This window comes from Trematomus bernacchii, unplaced genomic scaffold, assembly GCF_902827165.1.
Source record: "Trematomus bernacchii unplaced genomic scaffold, fTreBer1.1, whole genome shotgun sequence".
NCBI classification, from domain to species: Eukaryota; Metazoa; Chordata; class Actinopteri; order Perciformes; family Nototheniidae; genus Trematomus; species Trematomus bernacchii.
In genome coordinates this window covers 3,152,664-3,176,307 of record NW_022987593.1, presented here as the reverse complement: position 1 = coordinate 3,176,307, position 23,644 = coordinate 3,152,664, and the positions used below count along the sequence as shown (strand labels likewise).

Here is a 23,644-nt window from a genome sequence, read left to right as displayed (position 1 = left end):
CTACGGCTTCCACAGATGACATTGTTTTATGGATTTTTTGTCAAAGCACTTAAGATATTCATTGCTATCGGGATGTTAAGAGCATTCCATGGAATATAACAAAAAGTGTATCTCGAGCCGGTTTCTCAAACTTACCTACCCCACCTTTAAGGACCTTAATTCACAAGTAGTTGACAGTATGACTGCAAGTTGCATCTAAAGATTATTTTCTAAAACAGTTCAGTCAATAATATCTAAGAAAATAGTTTTAAAAAATGTTAATTGTTCCTCAAAGTCCACGGTGATGTCTTTAAATAATTTATTTTAAAAAGGAGAATATTTCCACATTTTCTGCCACTTTCTCAACTAAACAGTTATTGTATGTTGATTGACTCACTGCAGCTCAAGTTAAAAGACTGCAGAAGCATTTCTAGAAATAGATGGAGAATAAAAAAAAGGTAAGGCACGAAGCCATGGCTATAAAATGGATGGAAACCAGACATATCAGTACAATACTCATGCCAGCTGTTCTTGAAGAGGACCTTTGTCCCATGTTGGTATTTCTTTCTCTTTTTCCATTTCCTGTTGCGGTACCATGTCAACTAACTAATTAAAGTAAAAGAGAGCACTGCCTCTTATTCACCTCATTTCATTTTGAAAGTATGACATTTTCAGTATCTTGAATCAGCATAAAAATAAAGAGCTAGACAGAGAGATGCAGTACAGGATGGCTGGTATAATAGAATCCAATGCACTCATCAGTTTTGCCGTATCAAAGCCCGCCAGCCGCTCCTCTCTTGTGCATCAGCCAACTGTATATAGACAGGCAGGCATTCAGGCATTCAGGCAGGTAGTCAATATAATGCCGAGAGCCCGGGGGCCGGATCAGTTACTCTGACGGGCGGGGTGAGCTGAGGTCAGATGGACAGTGATCCCACACCTCGCCTGCCTCTGACAGCCAAACCCCTGAACTGCCCAAACCACACACACAGTATACACGCACACACAAGCCCATTACTGAAACAGACGATTGTGTCTCTCTCTCTTGCATATCAAGAGGCAGAGCAAAGAGGAGAACAGGATATGCCGAGCCCGTTAACATAAACAAACACGCCTTTATAGTTGCTGTGCACGCTGATTCACCTCAGACAGACATGGATCAATAACTAACTTGATCAAAATATACTGCTCTGAGTCATTGGAGATAGCGGCTACACAAAGCAAATGGGGAAAAGTTACTACTACGTATGCCCCTTCTGCTTTTATACAGGAACTCACACGTTTCCCCATCATCTACAGTTTGCTGCGAATATAACCTAAAACAATGCTGCAAAATGTAGCAGAGAACATTAATGCAAATGCACGCAGTGAATCATTGATTAAAGAAAAGCTTTATGTTGGCACAGCACAAAGTTTTGGGATGGCATTCATGGCTACCAAAGTGAGCTATCAAACAGATTCGGAAAGTGCTGAATAACTCTTTCAATAATTACAGTGCACTGAGCCTACCTTCAGCCCCAGACAGACAGCCTAAAATTGCAGCGCCAGCGTCCACCGCTTTATCCTAATGGGCAGGAGAGTGCCAGCCTCTCCAAACCACAGAGACAAGAGTAAAAACACCACCCTGTCTCACCATCCCACAGCTGAACAGCCAGAAGCAACACAGGAGAGGAACACAAACTAAGGGTGCATGATGAAATACAGTTGAAGTCAGAATGTCATCCTAAACAGATGCAGTAAAGCAGGCAGGAATTGGATTGAATTTCCCTGGGTGTGGGCCGGGGACTGACACAGGCTGTAAAAGCAGCTGACTTCCAAGCAGATGCAAATTCCCTGTACAAGAGCTGTGCTTCCCAACCAGCTGCCCTCATGTTGGGGTGAGTTCTAAGACAAGGCTAAAAAAAAAAGCACAATATCCCTTGGTAAAGATTAAATAGCTAACCTTTTCTGGTTCCAGCTTTCCAAAATGTGAATATTGTCATGTTGTCTTAGTCCTATAATAATATTGCATTGGAATGATCTGGGGCTTTTTGTGGTTGGTCATACACCACAAAACTTCTGATTTGGAGATTATTATTATTAATTTTTTTTTTTTTTTTTAAATGGGGCATTATTTGTAGAAAAAAAAAATACCAAACATTGGATGGCTCCAGGTTCTTAAATGTGAAGATACACTGCTATTCCTCATGTTACGTTATATTACATTGATTATCCTTTGGATTTGGGCTAAGTGTCAGACTAAACAAGACATTTGATTATCATCTTGGCAAGTTACACATTTTATGCTGAAAATAATAAAAGCATTAGTTTTGCGAGGCTTCCATCCATAACCACTATAACATCTCACAGCTGCAAAGATGCACATGAACCCATGCTAAACTGAGTTAAAAGCCCAAATCATCAGCCCCTAGATGTAATAATCCAACAGCATATCACAACCTGCAACAGGGTGAAGCTGACACTACAGACAGCGAGGCTAGTTGTTGTTCACAGGGCTGTCATCTCAGATACAAATCAACATGTTGGCAAGAAGGCTAAGGTTGTTGTCTTCTCAAGCTTTACAAGCTTGAGAAGAACTCATGTAGTTTAGAATAAAGCATGTATGGGGTTAGCTTTGATTCCCAATCTGTTGCGTTTTAAAACACTACAACAAATGTCCCCAAGTCAACCACTTGCTTTTCTCTCATGCCTGAAATAAACAACTGCAGCCCCCCATTGGGAATGACAGGCCCGCCTCAGTCATAAAAGCAGGCACTTTCAAGTTGGCTAAAGCAGAAGAGACAATATACAACGAACTAAAGCCACCCAGTGCACAATCAGATCATACAAATAATAAACCTTTGTGATTGGGCAAATACAATCTCATCACTATTTAACTATGAAACCTAATTCCTTGTCACACATCCTGCTAAATGTTGTAAATCATTAAGCTTTTGTACTACTGGTCATAAAACCCTGTACAGGCAATCCAGGATTTTGAAGCGAGACATGTCTTTGCATAATGCTTGTGGTTTCTTTTTTAACCCCCATATCCGATCCATTGAAACAGGTTCAAGGTTACAGGATACAGTGAAATGACATAACTATTTTGAGGCCCTCTTATTGTTGCCTTGGCCTTTATGAATAGGAAAAGGAAGCGGGGGTGTTGACAACAGCAGTGTGCAGACACTGGCTGTGTTCCACTACAAAGGCCAGATCTGGCAAGTGTGTTGGGTATTTTCACCAAACCTGAAGGGCAGGCCAAATCGGTTTTTGTTCAATAATTCTGCCCCTAGACAATCTCTGTGTGGGGTCTCGAAGATAACAGCTGATTAAGTTGTTAATCACAACAGATGCTAATATACTTGATATGTTATAATAGTTCAGCCCTTCTACTGCACTTCCTCTCCTGAATCCCAAAACAAATCTAACAGGAAGTTGGACCTCTCTGGGGCCTATGTGACCTAAAAAACAGTCACGGTGCAGAACAACACGCACTATAAATTACTTATGGGCAAACAAAAGGAACATACACTTGTTTATCCATAGCCCATACACACCATAACACAACATTTATTTTGTTTAACTATTATTTTTGCACATCTTGTCTGTTAGGGCTCCAAATATGTAAGGAAGTTTGTCCAGTCTCAACAAAACACACAGGTTAGAAAGGCAAAATGATTCAAGATGTGAAAAGATTAAGCACATGATGGCTGACTGGAACCAGTTACTGATGATAATCTAAGTGCAAATACCTGATGGCAATAACATGTGTGGGATAATGGGGACAACCAACAACACAACAATTGAGTCCTTCAAACACAGCATCAGTGACCCTTAAATAAGCTATTGGAGTTGAGCCAGTGGGTGCAAAAAGGTGTGAGGGAAAGACCATTATTCATACTTGGTTTCACACCCAGCCAGGTGAGAAACTCCTCAGCAACACACACCCTGACAGTAGTAACCTGATGGTGTTCAAGATACTACAATCTGCCTAAGTGGCTGCATGTCAAACTGCCAGAGAGTCACTGCTCCCCTACCCAAACTCTGCCCACAACACACTGCTTATTTAATGCAGACCCTGCCTCTGGATTTCCTTCCTTTTCTCGTGTTATGCTGCCAAATCGTGAAAGCCATCACTCCACGTGCAGGGATGCAAATGAAAACAGAGATGATGCTTATCTTGGAACACAAAATGGGATTTAGGTGTGCAGACAGGAAGCCCTGGGTGCAATCTACTTCAATATTACATTTTCATATCCATAAAAAAATTAATCAGTGGTGTATGACATGCGGCTGATACATTTGAGCATTTATTTTTACACAAGACATAACCTTCTTGATGTCAAACAAACTGAATGCCAACATGACAACCTTTTGACAATTCAGTGCATTTACATAAGTTTTAACACCAGTTCAAGACACATGGGATACTTCAAACCCCCATGTGTCCAACACTATCAAACCTCGTGTTGTTTGGTTCCCCGTCAAGGAGCCCTATAGGTGGTCCCTGGACCCCACTTTTTGAACCATTGTCATGAGAGCTTCTGGTTGTTGTTTTTTTCCAAGCATCAAGTGGAGCTTTAATAATACCAATTGTCTCTGTGACCAAACACGCTGAATTCTCCCAGGTTTAGCCAAAGGCCCCGTTTAGCCACACAGAACAATAGCGGTGCACGGTGGTTGCAGCTTGCTGAGGGGCACAGTCAATAAATTAAACCCGATACAACTAACAACCGTGCCAGCCGAGTCTTGTCACCACTGTACACTTCAATACATAGCGTTTTGAGAGCAAGAAACCACCGCCTAACCGACGCGAGCCAAGCTAACGTTACACATCCATCATCACAAACAGGGCGTTTGGCTTCAAAACAAATAATGTGTGGTTAATTAAAAATTCATGCCATAAAAAGAGCACGAGTTTCGCTTAACATAACAGTCATTCTGGAAGTAGTTTAGGGATTAAAATAGCACAAAGAAACGAGAAGGGGTTTCTGCGTAACTTGAATAAACGTTACAACGTGATGAATTCAACGTACCTTCCAACCGCCGGCTCTGTCGTTGAAGAAGAAACACACAGTCCCACCCTTTCGGATAGCTCTGAGGTTGAAATACACTAAATATGTCGACAGAGCCGTAAATTTCGCGACTAACAATAACCCCGCGCAGTCAGGAGCCGAGCGTCCCTCTCCGTGTCCTTCCCTCCACGTTTGAGCAGCGGCAGGATGACTCGGGGCGGGGAGATGCAGATTAAATCCCGCCGGCGGTCCAATCAACAACGCGAGATTGGTGATTATGCAAAACAGGAATGACGTCAACGTTGTGACGTCAAAACCTTATTTTGCACATTTTCACTTTTATTAAAAATATTACAAATTAGAAAGCAATCAAAACGAAATCTGCATTTTATAAATATTTTACTTGAAATGTTACATTTGGTTTTTATCACTATTTTCTTTATATCTCTGTCTTTCCTTTTTTCCTTATAATTAAAAAAATATGTATGTCAATGTTTTGTGTGTAAATAATGTTTGATGTACACATATATTTTCTTTAAAAAAATAATGAAAAAGTGTGGTCGGGCTCCCGCATTCACAAGAAGACATTTACTGACTCAATACATACACAGAATTACAAAAAATAGGTTGTCCGTAGGTGTTCGGATCAGGGGGTCACAGGTTCAAACCCCACTGCAGTCAGCATGTCGTTGTGTCCCTGGGCAAGACACTTCACCCCAAATTGCTCCTGTGGGGATTGCCCACAGTATTGAGTATGTAAGTCGCTTTGGATAAAAGCGTCTAACAAGTAACATGTAATGTAAAAAATAAGAAGGCAAGCAAAACCAAATGAGTATTTGATAAATATTTGTACTTTAAATGTTACCTTTTGGTCATCACTATCTCTTTCTTTATATTTTTGTATTCCATTTTTCACCCATTTTATGTATCCCGGAAGTCAATGTTTTGTGTGTATATAATGTTCGATGTACATATATATTTTTTCTTGAATAAAGGAGGAAAAAATAGGGGAACACAGTGTGGTACGGGGCCACCTAGGGGTCCTTTGGGAGAAACTTAAATCTAGATAGTTGGAAGTATGCCTGAATAAAACTGATTCTTTCAGATTGATAAAAGTTTCTGCTTTTGTAGTTTAACACAGTGTCCACTTCCCTATGGTACAAGCCCACAAAAGCTGCAAGCTGAATGCTGTTTTGAGCTGCAGCTGCAGGCACCACCATAGAAATCAATGAAAAGGAGGAAGACATACAAAGACTATTGGAACTCACAGAGAGAAGAAAGAGTGAATGGGATAAAGACATCTGACATAAACTGTTGTTTTCTCCAACAAAGCTCAGATGGGGAGAAAGAATGGAGATATTTAGAATAAAAAGCTTTTGGTAAAAGAGAAATCTAATACTCTCCGAGAGAAGGAAGGAATGAAGGCTAACCAGAAAGCATCAACATAGGATTCGTCAGTGAACACATTCTCAATGAAGAGTGAGTCACGTCTCCATCCCTGCTCTGTACAGGATCGTGGCAGATATTTCATCAGCAGCAACCTTTCCAATCCACGAGGGACACCCAAAACTCTTCCCAAAGTTTCACTGTTTATTCAACTAAAACCTACATTTAGTAAGCTGTTTTTATATTTAAAGATGTTTTGCAGCTGAATTGTTTAAAACAATGCATAGCTGAAACAATGGTGCACCACAACCACAATGTCAGTAAACAGGTTTCGGCTCCTTCTTTGAACTCGGCACTAATGGCACCAATCATCATATCAAAAAGCTGAAAAAGCTGCAATATTCACCTCACATCCTGCCCATCCATTTCAGATTGCTCCATAATGTTGTTACACCATGGGTGTGGCTCAGAACTGGGCTCTAGTAGAAATCCATAATAAAGTTAGGATAGACTGATAATATACAGTGCTTTTATTTGTAGGCTTAGTTCTTTAAATGTTTTTCTTTGGTGTGGTGGTCTGGCCACACATCTGCCAAAACACCTCCGCGTAGACAGATGCACACACTGCCTGTGGCACTAAGCACACTCTGCAAGCCCAGTGACTCAGTATTATAAGATACAGGACAGAAGAAGGAAACTGCTGCTGCTGCAGGCTTGCAGTTTCGATCTGCGGTGCATAGTTAATATAAAATAACCTGAATGTCTAACAGCAAGCTGACTGGATTTCAAGCTGAGATCAAACCAGCATCAACAAAGCACCACGCCCGACATCAGCAAACTGAAACTACAAATGATAGACCATTAGAAGATTCTGGAGCAAGACTTTACCTCAGGGCATTATTGTGCATCAAAGGCATGTAGTTAAAGCAGTTCTGCATATGTACACATCATGTCCTCTTAAAATGAAATGAAGTGCATTCAACTATGAATCCTACATCTCTTTCCCCCTCACACAGTCTGGCATGAACCACCAAGGCGTGGTTAGAGCAGTACATAATGTATGATGATATTAGGGTTAAGTGGATGGAAGGCAGAGATGTGCTACATCAACTGCCAAGCCTCACTTGGGAAGTTCAATAACCAGGAAATGAGCTCATCATATCGGACTGCTCAGAAAAAAACGTGTATTTTCCCCTCTCTGCAAGCTCTGTGCTGCAGCCTGAAACTGAAACAGCTGTGTTTGTGTGCTGGATTGAAGAATCATAGTTTATTCTTTAAATTATTAAAAAACGTAAACACCTTTTGTTGTTGTTGTGATCTTATCTGTTAACATGTTCATAACTTTCATTTAACCCTGTCTCACTTATAAAATAGGTTTTCAATCTCAATGTTACTTCCAAGTAAAAATAAAGCTTAAATACAAAACCTTCACATGCCTTTTTTCACCTGCCAACAAAGCAGATAATACAAATGTATTACTTTAGTACAATGTTAAACAGATCCGTATCCAGCTACTCCCTCTTCTGACAACCCATAGGAACTGCACCTAAGTCAAGTTCCTGCAGATGAAATAAAATCATGATATGAAGTGAAACACAACAATGTTTTAATATCAAAGACGATCCAGTAGATAGTTTCCAGACATCTAGAGTCTCTAATGTTGTACAGTTAAAGTCCTGATTTTATGTAGAAAAACATCAAACTGTAGGAAAGGTACATCTACATCATTTTGGATAATGCATGCCTGACATATCATTTAAAGTGAAGGCCATTGATACATTTAGGACACTTCTCCATCTAGAACCATCAGCATATTCAGCTTAAATAGGACATTGCTTGTTTATTATGCGGAATAAGATTACTGAAAAAACACTGTTGTTTAACCTGTTACTGCTTGAACCAGAGATAATCTCTCTTAGAAACTATACCTGAACTATTTTCCTGACAAGGAACCTTCTAGACTCGAGAGTTTGAGACTCTTTGTGTGCGCTTTATGAGGTATAAAAAAAAAGCCTCTACTCTCTACTAGAGATGAAGTCACTGGAAAACTGTTTTCGACAAGACATCATTATGAAGACAACAACATGACAGTAAAAGATGATTCAGTGTGACAGGGCATTATTACAGAAGTACAATTATGTTTCTGCAATCATTCAGTTGCCTTCTTGTTAGCCTAAACCCAGCTCCACTTTGTCGGATGATTCAAGTCATTTTTCTCTTAAAACACGCCAGATACAACTACAATCAGTATAGAATTGAAGGTAAGGGCTAATATGTTTAACCTTATAATGAATGAAGTAAGGCATCATTAAAGGAACATGCCCATGGGTCGGAAAGAAGAGCTTTCCTTGTTGTAGATAACCACAGGCAATGTTGAGTGCTTCATTATAAACATAATAGTGATGAATGCTCAGATGAGTGCAATACATCACACAAGCTGTACAACAATAGTAGTATCCACATTTGAAGGCAGCGTGACACTTGTGCAGTAGAACTTAACATCAAAGTGTTTGAAACTCTATACAGAAGGTGCAGTTCACGGGACAGAAACCAAATCAATCCCACATCTGCTTGTGGTCCTTTCTTACCACATTGTTCTGGCTTTGGATTTGGGGTTTTTACCAAATGAACCCTGCCACGTTGGTACCCATTTTGATTTGTTTGTCTCAGGGTTAAAACAAATAAATAAAAACTACTGGCCCAATGTTAATAAACTTGGTGAAATAGATACACATGGGCTAAGTAAGAACCCATTTTATTTGTGGAATGGATCCAATTCATTGGGGCATACACATGCATTATCTTTCACTTATGGAAACAGCCTTGGCAGAGGTCAGTGCTCTCCAAGGGCCCTTCTATCTTTTGTATGAATTGACTTGTCCCATTGTATCTTCTGCCAAGTAGTTTCTAGAGCAAAGAGTTTGTATAGAATGTAAAGGATATTATGGTATTGGAGTAATTGAGTGTAGGAAATAAGATAAGATGTTGGCTGTATTTTGTGATATGTATAAGAAACTCTTTAAGAGGTAACATTTTTTTAAATACTGTAAAAACAAAAACACTAAAAACAAAAACATCACCATGTATGCACTACTTCAGTCTTCATCATGGCACCTGTACCCACTCAGTAAATTGTGCCTCATTAAATACATTATAATAGATACGGTACTCTTTTTAAAACCAACAAGGAACAGATCATTGTCTGTGCTTTAGTCATCCGTGATGCCTGTCCGTACAGAAGCAAGGTCCAGTCCTGCATCAGCCCTGTGTTTCTTCTTCATGGACATAAAAGACAGGAGTAAGAAGTTTTGACTCATTCCTTCTACAGAACGTTGGTCCAGCTCATGCTTCAGATGAGTGATGAGGTTTGACCCAGATACACAGCATGTTGGTACAGAGACATTCAGCATCAGGAGTGTGCAGTGTCTCCCTGTGGTCAGCAGGGGGGGGTAGTGATGCTTCTGAGGTCACTGAGGTCAATTTCAGTTCACAAGCAGGACATCCTCATATGACGTTGTTCTGGAGGAAATAATAAAACAAATTAAACAATCTTTCTTAAACATTATATTTAACATAATTAACATTTGTATTATTTTGAGTTCAATAATGGTAGTGTTTACCTAAAAATATGTAATATTGGGATCCTTTGAACATTTAAATAAATAGACAATCAATCTAAGTGGGAATAAGGCTGAAAGATATTTTTGGTATTTTTTTTAATGAATCCTTGCTTTGAGAATGTATCATATGTTTTTTTTCCCCATGATTGCCTTTTTATCCGTTTGTATTGTTTGTGCACGTAATAAAGATGCATTAAAAAAGATAATTATGTTGGAAAAAGATAAATTCCCGCCAAACATTTTACTGTTTTTTCTAAATCTGATATTTTCCCACTCTACTTTAACCTACTTTCAAACCTATGTCGTCATTTTTGAAAAAGGATCTTTAAAGAATTACTTCCTTTTTTGTTTTGAAAGTCAAAGTAGGGATACAGAGGGGAGTGAGGGATTCGGCCATAGACTGATAAAGATAAAATATATATATTTTAATATTATTATGATTTGTATACAGTCTATATGTGTGACGTGCAATAAATATCTGCACAGAATCAACCTGTTGTGTTGTGTGTGTCATAACCACTAGTTTACCTGACAGCTCCTAATTCCTTTTCCTAATTTCATTTGAAAGTTTATTGTTTAAATGTTTCAATTCCCAATACTGTCTGATATTATTAACCCTGCTTAGGTTTTGTTTGGTTGCACTTGATTTATTTAATTGTTCCTAAATAATGATTGAATCTCCATAGATCGTGTGCCTCCCCTGCTCACCTGTCACAGCAGCAGAAGAAAGAGCACGGCGAGGTCTCCAGACCTCTGAACTTCCCTGAGTTTGGTGCGTCCGTGCACTCTGCTATGAAGGCATGCAGGTCTGTGATGTGGATGGGTCCTTGGGTTTGGTGCTGTGAAAACCAACAAGAATAAATTTCTGTTATTTTCTATTATATTGTTGCAGTGTGTCCTCTCCATTCTGGTAGTTAGGAAAACAGAAATGATGACCTGGTTTGAAGTTACTTCCTACCTTGATGGTCTCGTAGGCTCCTGTGATGAGAGCGATAAACAGCGACAGCACCATGTAGATGAAGAGGGAGATGAAGGTGTACAGGTACACTTGGCTGAACAGCCACACCAGGGTGCTGCTCTCCTGCATCTCCGAGAAGGTCACGAACATGTCGTCCCCGTTGATCAGGGAGAAGAGGCACTCTGACACCATGGATAGAGAGCGGAACTAAGGGACAGGAAGCAGAAGAGCTCAATTAAACATCTAAAACATTATTTCCTTATATGGTTAGCAAAGCCTTCAGTAACAGTTGTTAAAGCTCCACAAGTGACAGTAGGAGATAACTTTCTGGATGCTGTGTGATCTGATGAATCCGACTTCAACAATAATGTGCAAAATTAACTCAGGACGTATACTGGTGGGAGAGAGTGCCAACAGCTACGAGTTTTAACCCGTACGTGCAGAAGTAATGGACAGCGGGATACAACTCAGTTATTCAGAATGAGGACGCTTTTATCCACTGAAATCTATTTGTTGGTGAAATGGATCGGTATATTTTGTTACATTTAAATGTATAAAGTAAAAAAAGGTTGTTGTTCATAAAATGTATTATGCTTGTTTAAAAGGTAAGGACTGATAAAAAACAACACATTTGTATTTCAGATATAAGGAGAGGTTGTCACTTTGTACGTTTAAAAAATGTTGTCATTAATAAATATATATATATTCTTTTAATTGATGACAGAAATGACATGCTATGGTAGGAACAGAATAAAAATATTGTCTATATTGTATTGTAAAAAGGGTTAGCTATAAGCTGTAGCTTCAGCCTGAGCTTTGCTGTATGGTTTTTTACTGTGTTTTTTTTTTAAGGATTTGTAGCACATTTTTGCTGTTTGTTTTTTCAATGAAGTTCCAATTTCTTAGCATCATTTATTACAGAGACAACATTATATAAATGTCACTACAAACAAGTGTATAAGAGTTTCAGTGGTGTTCACCTTGACGTGGTACGGTCCCAGGACGATCCAGCCACAGAAGCAGTATCCCAGATAGATGACGGCCACGCAGCTGCAGAACCGGATCACATTGGGGAACGCTGCTCTAAGTGTCACGATCAGGATCTAAGGGAGGCACCGAGACATGAGACATATGAGAGGAAAACATTAGAGAAAAAAAAAGGGAGAGGGAGCGGAGACTTTATTAACAGGATACACTAAATTAAATCAACCTATCAAAAGGAGCATTTTCTCAGCTTTGTACAAATAACATAATTTGTCTTGTTGTGTCTGTGACTTACATTGTACTTCTGGAAGAATGTGAGGTAGCGAATGACTCCGACCCACACCATGAGTGTGGAGATTCCCAACAGGATGCCACACAAGTCGTATGAGGACATAGACTGTCAGGAGATAAGAAAAGATACTTTAAAGACGGCTCACCGCACCTTTTTGAACTATGTGCCACTAACATAAAATAAATAAATAGTGGTCACCTAAAGGAATAGCAAATACATAAAAAAGTATTCCTCCTGGAATAACTCGATAGCTACTGATCAACTGCTGCATGGATTGGTTAGTAGTTATTGTGTGATTTGGTGTAAGAACATAATACAACCCAATATAAAAAATCAGAAAAGGCGTACTGGTAAGTAGGACACACCTTAGACTCAATGCCGATTTTGATGATGCTGCCAGTGATGGTGAGGATGTCGCTGATGATAAGGAGGATATACCATCCGTTAATGAACTCCAGCCGATCTGCACAGCACACTTTACGATCCAGAGTCTCCCTGAAGAAATTCACATACTCCTGTAAACACACAAAGATGGTAAGAGAGGAATTAACATGAAGCATTAGATGGATGTAAGGAAACGTTTATTAACTGGGCCTTCGTAAATAAATTGGATAAATAAACACGCAAAAATACAAAGTTGTTAATATCCTCAGTCTGCTGACTCACGTTTTCCCCTCTTGCACCATGATTCTGCATGCGCTGGTGACTGTAAAGCTGTAATTCAAAGCTAAATCTGTTTTATTTTGGGTGCAACAGACTTTACGTACCTGCTGCAGTATGATGCCTCGCAGTATGGAGCGTCCACACAGCAGCAGGGACAGCGTACACACCAGAGCCACAGCGACATCAAACGCTACACGTGTGTAGTTCTCAGCTGGAGGATCATAGGGAGGAAGCAGAGCCGTTAGCTGGGTTTCAGTCAGATGAAGTAACCTTAACTCTAACTTCACGCATGACATTTCCTGCCGTTTGACTGATAGTAACTCAAACGTACATTTCCTTAAACTTGCTAATGGTTCATGATAATCTCCAACCTGCTTACAACTGCTGCAGCATTTCAATACGAGTCATATGTTACTTTCTGAGTCTTATCCATGCTCTCCCTCATCTCACCGTGTCCAGAGACGCTCGGGTCTTTACACTCCTTTATAGAAGCGTGGTTTTCTAACCGGATCTTCACCTTGCCGCTGTGTGCCTTGTTGTCCAGGAGTATCTGAAGAAGAAAAAGGGAGCAGCAGAACATTCATATCCTTTGAAACTGTAGTAGAACATTTGCATTTCTCTCTAACAGGGCCGCAACTACCATTGAGAATTCAGAGAAAGCTTTATTTTGCACTAACATCATTATTTTATATGATAAACCTAATGTGTAGAGTTAGCTAATGTGTAGAGTTAGCTAATCCTTGCATTTTTACTACTGTTGTAATACTGTGCTACTGTACTTACTTGCCTCTACCAATTTCATATTTGGACATTGTTTTCCATATATGTGTTTTAAAAAAAAAAAGATAAGTAGTCTGTGCTTTGCCAAGAATGGCTTTGTTAATAAAAAAAGTGTACACATAAAGGAGACAGATTCACGTAGAATATATAACTCTCAGTATAAGAAGTCTCACTAGAACTGGAAACTGAACCATCAGCTTAATATCTTTGTTTTTGACATCTTTACTTACTTTTATGTAAAAGGTGTAGCAGTCTGGGATCTCGTTGTATATAATGGTCTGTAAATTGATGGCCTTCAACTGGAACTCTATAGTGACGTTAATGAGCCTTGAAAAATAAAACACAAATCAGACTGGAAACAGACATTTCATGATGGCAACAATCGACCGGGAACAAACCAGAAGCAGGACGAGAAAATGTTGCATTTATCTGTGTGTGTTATTGTACCAAAACATGTGTGTGTCCTGTATACATGCTTGCGTGTGTGTGTGCAGCAGAGTTGGCTTGTTGTCTGTCATCATCAGATATTCAAGAGATAAATATCATCAACGGAGGCCAAACAAGGAGAAAGTTGAAGCCATGTGAAAAATGAAGCCTTACTTGTGGAACTTGAGTGTAAAGTTCCTGTAGCTGGTGGAGAGCAGACTTGTGGGTGTGGACAGCGGGTCTACACCTACACAATCTGAAATGAGTGGAGAACAGAGGAAGGTCATGTTGAGGGAAAACTGGCGTGTCCCGAAGAGAGACAAACACTGCATTTCTCAGAATTGTGAAAAGGGGCAGATCAAAAGCAATCATTGAAATACATGTGATCAGGTGAAGAAAGATTTGAACGTGAAGTTTTTTTCCACAGTTTTTACTTCCTCTAAATCTGGTCACGTTGTACTAACAACATGATGATATGAGGAAGTAAGAAACTGAGTGTGTGCAACATATGTTAATACAGTAAACGGGATTACAAAATAAAGCCATTTAGCAAATGACAGTAAAAATGTTCCTGAATCTGAATATTTGAAACTGAAAATGTTTGGTTTGACGAAAAACAAGAAATTGAAAGGCATCATCTTGGGCTTTGAGAGATTATGGACAATGATAATATCTGTAAGTGGGAGCCCTTCAATGGTCATCTGCAAGGGGCAATCAATTAAAGCATATTCAACTCACCAAAGAATGAAAAAAGTTCTCTTTATCCCATAACTCAGATCAGCCAGAATGATGAGATAAGGTGTTCCACCACAGATCAGATTCTGTGATCGGTTTAAATGCAGTGGCAAGCTGCTTTACTGCTGCTACAAACATTTCTAATCACACTGCATTGCATGTTTTATCACCACTATGCTCAGAGATACATTTCTGGTGCATGAGGCTGTAGCATCCCATACGGTTTATATTGCTCCAGAAGGAACACACAGCACCTTCAGGCGGGTCAGAGTGCTTTCCACCCAACGGATGTATTAACGCTATTAATAATTTTATGAAATTATGAGTCTTGATCATAAGATATGGCCGATGATTTGTATTTTTCCTTTTATTATCTATATGATGAAGAAGTTGTGTTTTGCAGACAATTGGTTTTGTTAACATGTACTAAAAAGGCCAAGAATAGACTAGTGTTGCACTGTAACAACCTAAAATGGACCTGACTGTTTATTTTCACCTCATAACATTATTACGCAATATTTATTATTTATCTATGAAGACTTTGTAGCTTTTAGTTTGAGTCTATAAACTCTTGTAGCTACTTGTGTAAGTGATAGAGAGCATGCTCACACATTCATCCTCACTTTTCTTGGGAGTGAGGTTGAGGTTGCCCGTGTTTGACCCTCAGGCAAAAACTGTCCCCCTGGATCTAATACTCTGCTTGATTTTTGACTATTTACAACCAATATATATACACATTATGCATGAAGTACCCTTTTTTAGGAAAAAATACTGCTTCTACAGCACTTTCTCCACACTCTCATTTGTTTGTTCACAAAAGGGAAGCGTTCACTTGTGTTTTTTCAGAGACCGAGGTATCAGCTGATCTGTTAAAGCACTAGCACAAATGCACGTCATGTGATGTGACGATTAAACTCCATTAAACCCAATTAAAATGGTGTAACTAAACTACCATGGTACATATCTCTTTGGATGTGCTGTTCATACTTATTACAGCCCCCACCCTCTGTTTTCAAAGAGGCAACAATTTAAAAGTCACACAGAGAGTTGATCACAGCCTCCAGACACTGTTAGCACTGTTAGCATAGGTCAGCAGTGAAGTTGATGTACCTGTTTTGATGTGAGGGTCTATAATGAACGTGTCATTGGCTGGGTCGATGCTTCCCTTCTTGTAGTACTGCTGGCAGAGGGAGAGCGCACTGCCGTTGAAACCAACATTGTACACGTATGCATAGCGTCCCACTGTGGTCTCTGGTAAGGCCAGGTACTGTGGAGAGGATGAGAGGCGGAGCTTTAACTGAGCAGGCAGCCACGCACTGAAGATAAGATAAGATAAGATGGACCTTTATTAATCCCCGTGGGGAAATTCAGTAGTTTAAAAAGCAACCGGGTAAGGATGAAAAATAGGACAGCACAGATTCACACAGATTAATAAAATCAAAGATAAAATCAAAGATAAAAATGATGATAAACTATGAACTAAGAAATTAATGAAAATGAAAATGAACATATATACATATTGGGTCATATATATATATTACATATTAGATATATTTACATGAATGTGTGGAAACAGTGTGTATTTAAGTCCAGTAATTGTGTCACATTGTTGACCCCTTGTTGTGCAGCCTGATGGCTAGAAGAGCAGGGTACCCAGTAGTGCTCTCTAACACCACCATCCATCCAAATCATATTTTGATTTGTAACTTAAGTTTTATTTTCCTTCATTTTAAATCTATATTTGAGCATCTAGAATCTCAACAAGTGATGAAAACATTTGGTCGGACCAGAAGCTTACTCTAGTCTGAAATATCTTTAAAATGTTGCACAAACATTCATTGTCCCTAGACGATGTATACCAAAGTATCTTTGAAAAACCTTGACTTTCTTACTGGCACCACCCCCACTGTAACCCTTTGGTTCAATAGCAAACTGTGATTCAAAAAGATTCAGAGCAAGTCACATTATTGCATTGATGTAAAGGACTAAACAATGACCTGATCCACAGTGTAGAAGATCTGGTCGTAGACGTCGCTCTGCTTGTAAACAGCGTAGGAATCGTCTGATGACTCGTCATAGTCTTTGAGAAAGAGGTGCTTGAAGGTCATAGTGTTCTCCTCCTTAAAGGTCACCACCACCTGGTTACTGAGGCCAAACAGCACCAACTGCAGCAAAGACAGGGAAGAGAAAGCATGTCAGGGAAAGGAGAAGTGAGGAGTCTAAAAAACCCTGAAGCTGTGCTTGAATAATGCGAAACTTGAGTTGGGATTAAATCACTTTACATGAAAATAGACAGTTTTATTCTATTCTTTCTTACACATAAGTAGTAAAACTATAATATGATAATATATGGAGAACTTCTGGCGTACCTGCGCTGTGACAATAATGATCTTTAGCAGCTGCAGGATCAGCTTGTAAGGCTTGCGGCCCTTGGCGTGGTATTTGTCACAAGGGCTCATGAAGAAGTATTTTAACTTCCTGCGAATGGCCTCCTCTTCCTGATCAGCCCCGACCCAATGACCCGCCTCGGCCGTGGGAAACAGATGGTTGCTATGGTTGTTGCCATGTCTGTGACTCTGATGGTCCTGCTCTCCGCTGCCGTCTGTGGAGCCCGATAGGCCTTCCTGCTCTGAAACAAAAACAAAAACAATGTTTATTTTCTCATGCAGAATGTGATCCGATAACATGATAAAAAAACAGTTAATAATCTTTGATGGGGGCATCTTCTTAAAGATAACCGATGCACAAGCTGAACGGACTGGGGAACTCAAAATAATGCCTCATGATACAATTGAGCTGTATAAATATATAATAAACACTTTAGACCATAAGGTATTTCTTATACCATCATATATTTGGGTATTTTCTTTAGAAATGCGTTGTCCACACAAGCTGCATCCCCCAATCTTTACTTTCTGTATTCACAAAACACATTGTGCAGTATTTCAAACACTATCCACAGAAAGATTTCTAAATCAGCGTTACTGTCTTCCCTGACATTTAACTGTTTTACTGATGTTTAATTATATTGGAAGACTCGTGTCTCAATTGCTCAAAAGACCTTTTAAGCCAAGGTAGTTAGCCACCTTCAGTTTGTGGATGTTAACCTAAACTTGGAACATCTGTACAAATGCTGGGTTTGTGAAATAGCTCGTCTGCAAATTGTGTTTGCTTATTTGCACATTTTAGCATGCTAATACACTTAACTTTGACCTACAATAACAAAATAAATGACTTACGGCAAACTAAGAGACAAACACCAGAAATGCACTATTGTGCAGTACAACAGTTGTGACTATAACTGGCTGAGAGGGAAATCACATGCATTTAGTGAGTAAGCCGGAGTCTTGCCATTTCATGCAAAACGTGACTCCACGTTCTTCTCGGTGTCACTCAGTGTGCCGGAACAGTGTGTCTTCAGCTTTCACCTCCGTCTGACACGTTCTCTTTTGTCTCTGAATCTGTGCCCTCTGGCGCTTTGAAACATGTGCTCAGTGCGGCTGCACATGTGATTAACCCTTTTTTTTACTCGAAGCCACAAGGACTAATTGTGCTCATTAGTAAAGGGTACAAAAATAGCCAAAACCCTTAGGATTTTTGATCACTTTTGAAAACAATGCTAGACTTCTTCAATTGAGATAGGAGTCTCTGTTTCTGTGATGTTAGAATAATCAAGAAAATGTGTCCCCGACTGAGAGGCTGCAACAACCAAAAGAGAAAAACAACTCCTCAGACAACTACATTATTAAGCAATGAAAATGTTATGATAAACTTACCTCTAGATTTGTTAATACCTTTTAAAGCTAAGGTAGGAGACACAGGGCGTCACAGGGCAAACACTCTACAATGACATCTCAGCATTATTGCCCAATAATTCCAAAATTAAACGTCCGCCTCTCGCTATAAAAGCTATCTTTTATTTGTATTTGTTTTAAAGCTTATGAATGCAACTCATAATTCTTCGTCAATTGTTGTCGTCTTGCCTTGTCTGTGTTGTTTTTGTATGACATTCGTGCGGTTGTCTGACTGTGATTGCTTCTTATTCTTATGTCTTTCTTGAATAAGAGATCTCAATACCAAGAAATTACCAAAATGATTTAAGTTCAAATTCATTTAAAAACATCGGACACGGCTACACAGAGCAGTCAATTTATGGTCGGAGATAAAGCTGGTCAATGTGTCACGTATTAGCAGGAACTGACCTCATGTTAGGAAAGTAGGTTAATCATGCTTAATATATGTCACATGCTTTGAGCTTGCTGGAGACTGCAATAAAGGAACATGAAGAATGGGGTAACTCAGTTTTTTCCCTCAGGAAATGACTTGTTGGGCAGTCAACGTCAGCATGGGCATGATCAGATGAACTGCAGAGTCAGGATGAATGCAGGTTCAACAGACAAAGTATGTCAGCAGAGCAAAGCCTTAGCTTAGAAGAGTTGTCTAATGGGAAAGTGAAGTGAAACAGGAGAAATACATTCCTGGTGTTCAATATTAGTCAGCACTAACTGTAAACTAGATGAAAGTTCAACAACACTAAACAAAAACGTTACAGACTGGCAAAACTCTTGTCACGTGATATTCTGTGGCACCGCAATCTAATAATTCAAAGTAAAGACTTAACATTTAGTTAAAGACTTGAGTATTTTCTTAGGTCTACTCATATTATGTTTTCTGCCTAAAGTTAGTAAGCTCGACAGAAATGTTTACTGTGATTGAAATAAAATGTAACCATAACCACATGTGGTTTCCTGCATGGTTTCCTACGTTCATAGGGATCATTTCCTACATCATACGACACCTGTTGCTAACCTGTGAGAACTTTAAGTCATTAAATTGAGATGAACAACATCCAGCTGAACACCGTGAGGGACATTTTAATAAACTACAAACATCCTGGCTTTCACAGTGGTTGCATGTCTCCGTAAAATAATCCAAACACCTCACATTTCGTGCGGACAACAGGCGTGAGTGCGCACATATCTTTGATCAGAGGACTGTGTTGATCGTCACGGTGGATAGCAATAGGAGAAACAAAAGTGGGCCATTGACCCTGCCACCAAATATGACACATGCTGAATAAAGCTGTGGAAATATCTGGCTCTCCCGGTTCACAGTTATCTTTGGAGTACTAGCCAAAACACTAAAGTAAATACAAGTTTGTCAGACTAAGTCCTCACCGTCACTGAGAATATGTCAACACATTTGTATCTGCACTTATCTACTGTAGGCTGGCAGGCTGCAGCAAGAGGCCACCCACAGGTGCAGAGTCCAAAACTTCCTCTTATGCTTCAGTTAAAAGGAAATACTTTGAACCAAAAAAGATGATGCATTGATATTCTTGGTATCTGCAGGTTGGAGGTTATTCTTTGTATCAACTGAAATGCTATTCATTTTGCAGCAAACTGTGAAATGTATTATCAGGAGAGAAAAATACCTGATAATCTGGCTGTAAAAGGCCAGTCTACCTTGATTACAAATGGTGGTTTAGTGGACATAGATTTGGCTTTGTGCTAAAGTTTTAAGATATGCAACTCTGTAAAATCTGCTGCCACCACAACACCATGGGGGTGAGCAAGGCGGTAAATCAATAAAAAATGTAAAAACTCAACATTGAATTTTATTTCCAGATACAATATTACTTAGAAAGATTACCACACAACCAATATTCTTAGTAGCGATGTTCATTATTGTTCAATAATAGTTCCAGTGTTGCGGTTAACTTTGTGGTTTCTCCTGAAGTGGTGGGTGGGAAAATGATTTTTGCAATTTCGGGGGCACTGATGTAAAACCATCACAGACACATAAACCCTTACTGAACACATACTGTGCGAGATGCTACATGAAGCAGGCCTTAATATGTCTGTGTCTACATGAACTACTGTAAGACCTGTCTTGGCCCTAAAAACAACAGTTTTAAGGTCACGAACAAACTTCCACACTCAATTCAAAAATCCTTCACAGTACAGAGGAACTCCATAATCTGTGAAGCCATACTTCGCCCAACCCAGAACAACAATCTAAAAAAGACTGCAGACTTAACCATGCGTGAGACAAGATTATGAAACGGTGTCGAAACTGTTATTATGCATGAAGGAGCTGGGCCGTTTACAGTTGCTGAAAGGGGGGGCTGATGGTGATGTAGCATCTGGGTCTTAATAGACGGGAGACCAAGAACAAACCCACCAACAACATCTGAAACTGGGGCAAGTTTTTAACACCATTTGTCTCATTTTACATCAGTAATGTTAAAATAGCTCATTCAAATTAAAGGTGCATGCTATAACTTGTGGTCTATAATGCATGTAGTTGAAGCTTGAAACTCAAACACTAACAAACTAGTCATTTATTACATGGAGCTGCTGTGATGCAAGTCAAATTTCAGACCTGATCTGACCATTCAAGTATTATCGTATTAATCAAAAAGGATCAGAAAATTGGTAATAATGACAATCACATGTTCAAAGAACACAATGTCCCGTGGTTGAATATCTTATTTAGTTTAACCCCAAAGTAGAATAAATACCTGTATTTGAGTTGATTTTGTAAAATGACAAACTCTTTGCATTACAAGGACTTTTCTTGAAAGAAAAATTGTTTAATAACTTTCTCTGACTGGTATTTAAACATGATGACAGTTACTGCTATACAATTATCAAAATGAGGGTATGTCTAACAACCTTTTCTTGTATTGTTGTCTAGTTACATCTCTCACTAAATGATGCTTTCCTTATTTAGACACAACCTCTGGATGGAAAATCCCACGTTGTCAACAAGGATTACAGTAAGGAGTCATCGCAGCAAAAACCTGATGTTGACAGAGCTGTTTTGGGAAAACACACTTGATATATAAAAGGAGTACTGTAGCAGAAGATGACAGAGCAGATTTACCGTCTGAGGTGGGAGAAGTACTCAGATCTTGAACTTAAGTTAACTTTGATGCATTGTGTTAATTAAAGCTGGTAAAGGTGAAGCTACTTTGAATGACTTTGTATACTAGTGGAGTATAAATTAGTATACAATAAAAATACTAGTAAAGAAGAAGTAAAGAAGTATCCCAAAATCGTTCTTAATTACAATACTTGAGTAAATGTACTTCACGACATTACACCACTGTTTACAGTAACCTACATGTTGTGTTGTTGCAGCTCTGAAACTAGCAGGTGACCAGCAGGGAAACAACACCATTTAATACAGTTTAATAGTAGACAGAACCATGTCTACTTGTAGAAAGACACATTAGTCGTGTCTAACTGTGGAGTAAAGGAGAGTTACATTACCTAAGGAGTCCCGGTGAACTGCGTCAGCCATGTAGTTATCCGTTTAAGAAAACAATAAATAGGTAGGCTAACTCATATGGCTAACACTGCGAGCAGGGTGTATTTCCTTGAAAAATAACTGTTTACAGGTCTCAGAAATCACACAGCTGTCTGAAAGCAGTAGCCGGGCCGAGCTGCTGTTGTCTCCAACTCTCTTCCTCTCGTGTGTCATGTGACCCACACCACGTGACCACATTACTCACAGATCATTGCTGCTCAAGAGCAGCCTGGAGGCAAGGCACATTTTTGGTTATGGTTTTTTTTATTTTATGATTTTCTTTTTATTTATGATGATTTTTAGATTTGTTTACTTTGACAATTAAGTAAATGCAATGTACAGTATTTAATTGTACATTCAGTTTATAGCTCATCTCATTCTATTTGCACTACAAAATCACATTGTATATTCTTTGTATAATGACAATAAAGGCTTTCTTTTTTTATCAATATTTTTTATTTTATTTTCAGGTGAGGCAATACCAAAAACATTAAGGACAACACAACAATGCATAATAAAACCCATAAAACAATGACAACAAACAACGACTAAAACAAACAAACAAACAGCAACAATAGCAAGCTATACTCATGTGTGAGTACTTATCATGTTATATTTACGCCCATAGTTATAACACTTGACCGTTCTTCCTTCATGTACGGTGCAATTGGGGACCAGACCATAACAATAATATATAAAATAAAAGCTTTCTATTATAGTCTCTTCTATTACTTGCACATTAGTCTTGCACACAATCTCCTGGACTGATTTATTTCTATTTTGTTACTTCTTGCACTATTTTCATTGTTTTTTTATTTATTGTATTGTTTATGTCTTATATATAGTAGGCTACAGTATATTTATGTTGCATTGTTCGAGGAGCCTGGGACAAGACAAGATTTGCATTGCCATAATTACACTGTAGCTGCTGTGCAGAGGACAATAAAACCTTTGAATCTAGAATCTTAAAAAACAAGACATTAAATATTCATAATATCCCCTCTGTATGGAATAAAACATTCTGAAGTGTTTTGAATCTAAATGCAAAAATAGGCCATCCCTTGCAAATAACTTCAACACTTTACCATAAATGTATAATACCTTATATCATCACACAGTTGTGGTTCTCAGAAAGAGCAGCAGAGTGCGATGGTGACTTAATTTCCTCTCTTGGAAAAATGACTCACCTCCCTTCCCTTTCTTTCCCAACATTTCCAGTTGCAGCGTCCAGTAATGTAAAACATCTGATTTCAATGTAAATACTGTTATTCCCATAGTACAAAACATATATATCAAAAAGCTTTTTTCATTTAAATGTAATCAGAGCAAAACACATGTATTAACATTATTATCATAAATACATAATGCTTTGATTGCAGGCTTGACATTTGACACAAGTACAGCTGCGCCACCTCTGTGGGAAATCGCTTTGGTATGGTGATTCCACATGTGGTGATGAGGGTGCGCAAATATGATCATATCACCCCCATCCTGAAATCACTACACTGGC

General features: G+C 39.0%; 2 protein-coding genes across 2 annotated transcripts in view; both read right to left on the bottom strand.

The window, feature by feature from the left end:
* The window catches only part of LOC117481969 (mucin-17-like), a 33,352-nt gene extending 28,169 nt beyond the window's left edge, over nucleotides 1–5,183 (bottom strand). Inside the window, exon 1 of the mRNA XM_034129914.1 lies at nucleotides 4,998–5,183. The gene's annotated coding sequence lies outside the window, so the exon portion shown is untranslated. The remainder of the gene's footprint in view (nucleotides 1–4,997) is intronic.
* A 2,763-nt stretch (nucleotides 5,184–7,946) lies between these two features.
* Nucleotides 7,947–22,385, bottom strand: LOC117482134 (mucolipin-1-like). The gene is made up of 14 exons (XM_034130125.1): nucleotides 22,098–22,385; nucleotides 17,190–17,449; nucleotides 16,818–16,985; nucleotides 15,931–16,087; nucleotides 14,260–14,341; nucleotides 13,890–13,986; nucleotides 13,330–13,429; nucleotides 12,984–13,090; nucleotides 12,582–12,731; nucleotides 12,220–12,321; nucleotides 11,921–12,043; nucleotides 10,941–11,147; nucleotides 10,691–10,821; nucleotides 7,947–9,881 (listed from the first exon to the last, which is right to left on the bottom strand). The coding sequence occupies exons 1-14, from the start codon at nucleotides 22,126–22,128 to the stop codon at nucleotides 9,845–9,847; spliced, it is 1,752 nt and encodes a 583-aa protein (XP_033986016.1). The 5' UTR covers nucleotides 22,129–22,385; the 3' UTR covers nucleotides 7,947–9,844.
* Nucleotides 22,386–23,644: the final 1,259 nt, after the last annotated feature.